Source organism: Gloeophyllum trabeum (assembly GCF_000344685.1).
Source record: "Gloeophyllum trabeum ATCC 11539 unplaced genomic scaffold GLOTRscaffold_00018, whole genome shotgun sequence".
NCBI classification, from domain to species: domain Eukaryota; kingdom Fungi; phylum Basidiomycota; class Agaricomycetes; order Gloeophyllales; family Gloeophyllaceae; genus Gloeophyllum; species Gloeophyllum trabeum.
This window is the reverse complement of record NW_006920427.1, coordinates 157,848-164,352: the sequence shown is the minus strand read 5'-3', so window position 1 is coordinate 164,352 and position 6,505 is coordinate 157,848. Positions and strand designations below refer to the sequence as shown.

At 50.3% G+C, this 6,505-nt stretch overlaps 3 protein-coding genes and 1 non-coding gene across 4 annotated transcripts; 1 reads left to right on the top strand and 3 right to left on the bottom strand.

Annotated features, from left to right (window-relative positions):
• Positions 1-374: 374 nt before the first annotated feature.
• On the bottom strand, positions 375-2,656 carry GLOTRDRAFT_133543 (uncharacterized protein; the record flags this gene model as incomplete). The annotated part of the gene is made up of 4 exons (XM_007872501.1): positions 375-887; positions 947-1,236; positions 1,296-2,295; positions 2,351-2,656. 4 exons carry the CDS (start codon positions 2,654-2,656, stop codon positions 375-377), a joined length of 2,109 nt encoding a protein of 702 aa, XP_007870692.1.
• Positions 2,657-3,236: 580 nt separating this feature from the next.
• On the top strand, positions 3,237-3,315 carry GLOTRDRAFT_t120. Its single transcript has one exon. It is a non-coding gene; the product is annotated as a tRNA-Pro (tRNA).
• Positions 3,316-3,364: 49 nt separating this feature from the next.
• On the bottom strand, positions 3,365-4,760 carry GLOTRDRAFT_141304 (Isy1-like splicing factor). The gene is made up of 6 exons (XM_007872500.1): positions 4,730-4,760; positions 4,485-4,677; positions 4,214-4,385; positions 4,066-4,147; positions 3,904-4,012; positions 3,365-3,839 (listed from the first exon to the last, which is right to left on the bottom strand). The coding sequence occupies exons 1-6, from the start codon at positions 4,730-4,732 to the stop codon at positions 3,439-3,441; spliced, it is 960 nt and encodes a 319-aa protein (XP_007870691.1). The 5' UTR covers positions 4,733-4,760; the 3' UTR covers positions 3,365-3,438.
• Positions 4,761-6,068: 1,308 nt separating this feature from the next.
• On the bottom strand, positions 6,069-6,504 carry GLOTRDRAFT_13370 (uncharacterized protein; the record flags this gene model as incomplete). Its single annotated transcript, XM_007872415.1, has 2 exons — positions 6,069-6,353; positions 6,409-6,504. Coding segments are annotated over 2 exons (381 nt in total), but the record flags the coding sequence as incomplete, so codon positions are not given.
• Position 6,505: the final 1 nt, after the last annotated feature.

Below are 6,505 nucleotides of genomic sequence, written 5' to 3'. Positions count from 1 at the left end.
CTCAATCGAACGAACAGACGAACGGACGAACGAAATAAGAATTGAGCAGCACTTATGTGGCACAGCTGGTGCACCATACACACCAACCTTGCATGCATACGGCTCAACTTACTGTATTTCGTGGCATGTTTTGTGATAGGTAGGGCAAGTAAATAGGTATCATTGATTCTGGAACCTTTCCAGGCTCAATCCGAGGATATTTAAAGCTCTGTATCAACTTATAGCTGGCCCTTGGTCTTTGTGGGTCCCTCAGCGACCGGGAGTAGAATTTGTACATGTTTGTCGCGGACTTCTGCCCCAGTGAAGAATTGCTATCGCTTCGCTCGCAACTAAATCAAATACTCTAAATCACGGCTAGACATTCGATGCGCTTCCTACTCCCTGAGTTCCAGTTTAGTGATCCCCTGCTCCAAAATCTCGCGGAACTCTCTGTATCCCAACATGATCTCAGGTTGACTGGAGACTTCCGATCTAACAGTGTCGTCCACATAGGGGTTTTTCCCGATGTTCCCCCGTACTTGTGTTCTGTGCACATCTTGAAGGAGAATGAATAACCTCAGGAGGATATTGAAGAAAGGACGTGACATTCCTATCTCCTCCAACTCGAAGTCAGTGCCTGCTTTTTGGGCCCATTCCAGGGGTGCTATGGACACCCTAGCCTTTACGATATCCTTATGGTCAATCTTCCCAAATGCGGCATCGAACGTGTCTTGCCAGTACTTCCGCTTGCTGGTGTCCCACTTCGTCTGCCGTGTTATCTTCATTAGAACAGCGTAACCTAGAACGTAGATGAAAGACTCGATATCATCCGCGATGCCTTGGCTAGGCTGAGCTTGATTTTCATCTATAGCTTTCAATATTCTGAGGGACATGAATTGCAATGTTCCCTGGTGACATGGGTACATATATAAGTAAGGTGCATGCGTGTTGGAGGGGTCTCGCTAACCGTCAAATCTGCGCCACGTTTTGCGGTGGTGTAACCGAAAGTTATCTTCATAGATGTGTCCCAGTCAGTATAGTGAGGGTTGCCACTGGCGTAACGACCCCTCAGGACGGGGGCAACTCGGCGGACTTCCGTCACATCCTTGGGCAGTTCGTTCACACGTGCGTACTCCAGATCGCACAGGAAGCCCTCTGCACCCGAAGGTGCATTCCTGAAGTCGGCAGCGAGGAGGATATTCCCGGCACTGATATCACGATGCAGGAGTTTCTTCTTCGTGGAGAGCCATTCGTGTGCTTGATGAATGTGCGTAGGTCAGACTCTATAACTACTAGGAGTGGGTAGAAGGACATACCACTCAAAGCTGCCAGAAACCCTTTCAGAAGCTCCAGCTCGGTTTCATACTCCCAGATCGGTCGGCCAAGGGTACTTATGAAGAGCCTGTGGAGTATCTTGGTTTCCTGTCCTTCCTGTCCACCTGGAACTTGGCGGACTTCGGTTGAATTCCCGTCTGCATCAAGAACATCTTCACCAAAGATGTGGCTAGCCAAAGCCGGATGGCCTCCTCGAACAGCTCCATAGATCTCTGATTCAGAATTGCGGCCACTGTCTCTCCATGCAGTCTTCATCACAACAGTGGCCTCACCGAGACTAGCATCCAGTCGGTGATTCTGGATATCCATGGACTTGTATTCCCGTACACGGAAGACGAGAGTTCCACGGCCAAAGAGTGACACCGAGCTCCAGATCATAGGCCCGACTGTGCACCACCATCGGCTATCCTTTCCGCAAAACGGTTTAATGACGTAGGATGGATACACGCTTGAGCTTTGGTCTCCAGTGAGACGCCGAGTCTCCTCTTCATCCAGTCGAATGACCGTCGGGTCCTGGCCCAACTCGATGTCCGACAAAACGTGCCCCAAGTTTCGTACCACTGCAATGAAGGTCTCGCAATCATATATTATGGACTTGGCGGGAGAGAGACGAACGCTGCCACGATCAAATATCGCGACGCAGAAGTGGGTTCCCCAAATAAGCAAACCCACGGAGAAGAGTTGAAAGGGTCTAGCTGACATATGCAGGCGTGCATAGGTGGCAGCTTGCGCGAGGATACGCGACACACCCGTTGGGGTGACCTTCGGATTCTCCCCTTCCGAGGTCTTCACCTCAACAAACACCGCTCTGTGACGCCACAAATTCGAGTTCTCTTTGCCGTGGTCGACGATGGTGAAGTCCGGCTTCACTAGGGAGAAACCAGCAACATCGATATCAGGTCGCAGTTCTTGTTCCTCTACTACAGCGCGGCCTAATTCATTATTACCGAGAGATGTCAGAGCGTACTGGAAGAGCTGTAACTGAGGGAGCTACCGTTAGCCTGGTAGATACTATTATCCAGTGCCACAAACTCACGAGGTGCGGATACATTAGTCGTTCCTTGGCACTGGCAGAAGAGGACGCAGCTAGCTCTCTGAGGGAAGTGAGAGCTCCTGCGTTTTCGATAGGATATTTCTTGACAAGGTCTTCTATATTGTTCGCATGCGCTCCGCCCTTCGTTTTGTACATGTCCAGACGGAGATGCGAGAATACGCCATCATCTTCGAATTGGGTTCGGCGACCCACTTCCATAGCAAATTTACGGTGGTCCACAGAGTGTGAGCTAGCAAAATTGTGGGTGGACCCAGGGTTGGGTTTCCGGGGAGAGTGATCAGTTTCCATAGCTGAAGTAAATGTAGAGATGGGTTATCTTGCCTTTCATCTAACATGACTGACAGTATTTATACCCGTTCTCTCCTGGACGAGCGTAGGTAACACACCAGTCAATGGAATACAAGAAAGAGATCTGTAAGCCGCTCGAGACCTTTCCTAAGCAGGACCATTGCCTTACCGATGTAATCCGTTCCTTGAGACGTAGGTTGCAAAAGCTCAATTAGCTCAGGGTATTGCTCCCGATCATGTTTCGTGGCCGCGAGCCTTGTCACGAAGGCATAGCACTTCGATAACGTACCATGAAGGTGCACTTGGGTAGACCGGAGTCTCCGGCGATCTAGTTATTGACACGCCAATCACTCTGGCGAATGAAGTCGGAATGAAGCCCGAGAAAGCCTCAGATTGATCTGCTCGAAGCTTGGGCGAATATCACTGCGAACAGTATATCGTGGAACAACCTCAAAGAAAAACAACTGTTCCCTACGCATCACTGTGGGACACGGCGACTCATGGGTAGTTGAATGAACCGTACAACATCGCACATGCAAGCGTGGCAGAATATAGTGGTAATAGGCACAACTTTCCACATGGCTCCGTGGTCTAGTGGTAAGATACCTGCTTTGGGCGAGATATGCAGGTGATCCCGGGTTCGAACCCCGGCGGAGCCCTTTTTGCGCCCTTATCTCCCTTTGTATCAATGCTCGTACTGAGACATCAAGCAATATCCTAATCATTTCAACGTCACTATAATAAACAAAGAAGGCGATGACTATGCACAACAGCTTGAAACACTATCCAAAGTACTCCTCTAGAACCGCCTTCTTCCGTACATCCAAGAGAATTTTCTCCATCTCTTCCCTTCCTGGTATCTTTGGAGGCAATAAGTGCTCCGGGCATAAGAACGGTATATAGGACGCAGCCGCAGTCACAATCATCTCCAATTGTTCCTTATCTTCTGGCTCCTCCACCTTCGCAGCACTGGAATCGTCAGTCTTCGTTCGCTTACCGTCAGCCATGTCAATATCTTCGTCCGGTACTTTTCGCTTCGTGCTGTTCGGTGGCGGTTCGGTTATGTCGGAGTCAGATATTGTTACGGTGGCCGCCTTGGCATTGGACACGGGTAACGCGGGAATAGGTTCATCGGTTGGCAGACCGAGCGTCCCGAGTAAATTGAGATAGGCTTCTTCCCATTCTGTGTTTCGCAAAACAAAAACTCAATAAGGACATGCGTTGAGATGGAACAAGGAGGCGCTAACCTTCTTGTTCTCGTTGGCGTTCAGCTTCTATCAGTTTCCCGTCTACTTCGTCCAGGTCGCCGTAGTAGGCCGGACCTTGATTGGTAAATCGTTTATAAAAACTTTGGATCTAATGGTAGCAAGTAAGACTCCATCGCTTTCCTCGTACATAAGAAAGCTCACTTGGTTCTCTTCATCCTCCTCTTTCTTCTTTGACTGGAAGAGCTCCCGAACACCAGGAAGGTCCTTCGCTCGTCCGAAGTACCTACACAATGCGGTGAAGGTAACCAAGTCAGCAGAGGACATCAATGAATGGAGTTCTGGTACGGACTTGTATCCTTTCGTCCCCGGAACCTCTTTGCCATCCTCGTCCAGCATGGGGACATTCCGCCGGTAGTTGGCACCTCCCAACGCGACTATCTGATTCTCCCAATGCCGCTTCTCCCGCATGAGCTTGTTGATCTCGTCGTTCAGGTCCCGGACTTCATAGTCCGTCAAGCCAGCTAGCAAACGTCGCGCGTTAGCAAACGCTCACCATCCGCACTTGAGTTGCAAGAACGGAAGTTGAGCGACCCAGAGCTGAAAGCACTGCAGCCACTCACCATCCTGGATTTTGCTGACTTTCCTGCTAATCTCTCGCAGAATCTCTCCTCTCCACCGCTCGCATTCTCGCAAGCTCTTACACGAACTGGCCATTCGCGGTCGGCGGTCCGCCCGTGTTCCAAGCCCAAGCTCTGCCGCTTGGGCTTCACGGAAACGGTAGAGCATAGATTGTGCCTTCTCTTCATTACGAGCCTATAGTATTGCAGTTAGTCGAGAAACCTGACGGTGTTCGTAGTGCGCGCACCATGTCTAGTCGAGCGTTGCGGAGGTGAAGTCCAGCACCAGTTGAGGACCAGCTGCAGTGGGCAACAGTGGGTGGCGTTGAGGAGTTGCCAATGCAGTGCACTCCTTGCTTACGTCAACAAGATAGCTTCTCAGAAGTTCGCTCTTGCCACACTTGCCACCTCTGCCACACCGCGAGCACCCTAAGGTTCTCAAGCTTTCGACGTTCTTGTTTTCCAAAAGGAATTTGATATCACCTGAAAGATCGTCCTTCAATGTAGAACTTCGCAAGATGTGCGTTTCCTGGAGCCTAGGCATATTTCCCTTCAGACTCTTCAGATTCCCGTAGGTTACGGAGCACGAGCGTATATCTTTTTTTTCTGCTTGAATTTGAAGCAAATTTCCAAATTAGACGACTCCCTAGCCTCGTAGTTCAATAATGTATAGAGCAATGCCGGAGATAACCCTCGTGGTCTGATTCTAGTAACCACAAGGGGATTTTGGGGTGCGTATTCTCCAGACTATGCCTTGCTTAATCTGTGCACGCGCTTCTGTTGCTTCAGGCCTCAGGGTCACCACCACACGCGCTTGCCGACGCAAGTGCCACACCTCGATTGAGCCACAGCACAATGCGCTATAAATTCAGGAGATATATGCACCTCCCACTCTTTATCATCTCCCTCTTTGCGCTGGAACCTTCCTCTGGTCGTCATCGCCCGTGTCATCTACGTCATCCACCATACCATGTCCGGCGCTGAGGGAGATACAAGCACAACCGTGACCATCACCATCGAAGGCACATCTCCTAAACCTGAACGAACCCCGTTACCATCGCCGCCAAAGACCCCGCCACCGGAAGGAGATGGCGAAGTAAAATGATATCTGTTTAAGACATCACTGCCAACGCGAACGGGTAGGTGGTTCACTCAGACATAGCAAGGATCATGTTAACGCGAGAGCCCAGGTCATTTTATACTGTACTCTTGCTGTACACCACGGTGGAGGATATAAGGATGGCTTGTTGCTTACATAGGCCGAAGTAACTTTGGGACTGCACTCTGTATTCATGAATGAATGTTGATTTTCCCAATGTCTCAATTGCAGACGATGGCAGTAAAGGTCTAGTGAACCCGCGCTCCGTACATATAATGCATCGAGTACACTGAGAATTCGAGAGGAGAGCAGCAATACTAAAATCATCATGCACGTATAAAGCCTATCTGCCTCCAATACCGAACCCAACCCAGGGCATCATTCGAAGTCAAAGGCTCCATCTCCCGCAATGTTTTGCAGGTTTGCAGGGCTTGAGTCAGAGATAGCCTGGGTAAACCTATCGCTTCCTTGCTTGGATCATCTTCGGTGCGAGCGGCAGACCGGAAAAAGTCAAGGAGCAGAAGGGCGGGGTTGTCAGGAAGGAGTTTATCCGTCTTGATTCTGTCTCGGTGTTCGACGATGTCGCTGTGCTCAAGCGAGTCCAACCAAGTGTGGTACGGCACTAGCGGAAGTCCGAGAATCTCTGATATCGGGGTAAAAAGGGTTCTCCATGCCACAGGAATCGGGCTCGCTAAGTGAAGGACAGGCGGTGAGGCATTGCGCATCTCAGGTATGCTTGCCGCGACTAAGTCTGCCGGCATCCAAGAGACCGTCTAATACCAACCTTAGATTTCAGCGGGGCTACGTGCCGAGTCGTATGCTGCGCACCTTATTGGAATCTGGAAGACACTTCAGGTATATGCTCGACCGTATAAGTGAGGGCACCCAGTCTGAGGCCTTCCAAGCACCATTGACGCTCCCGCTT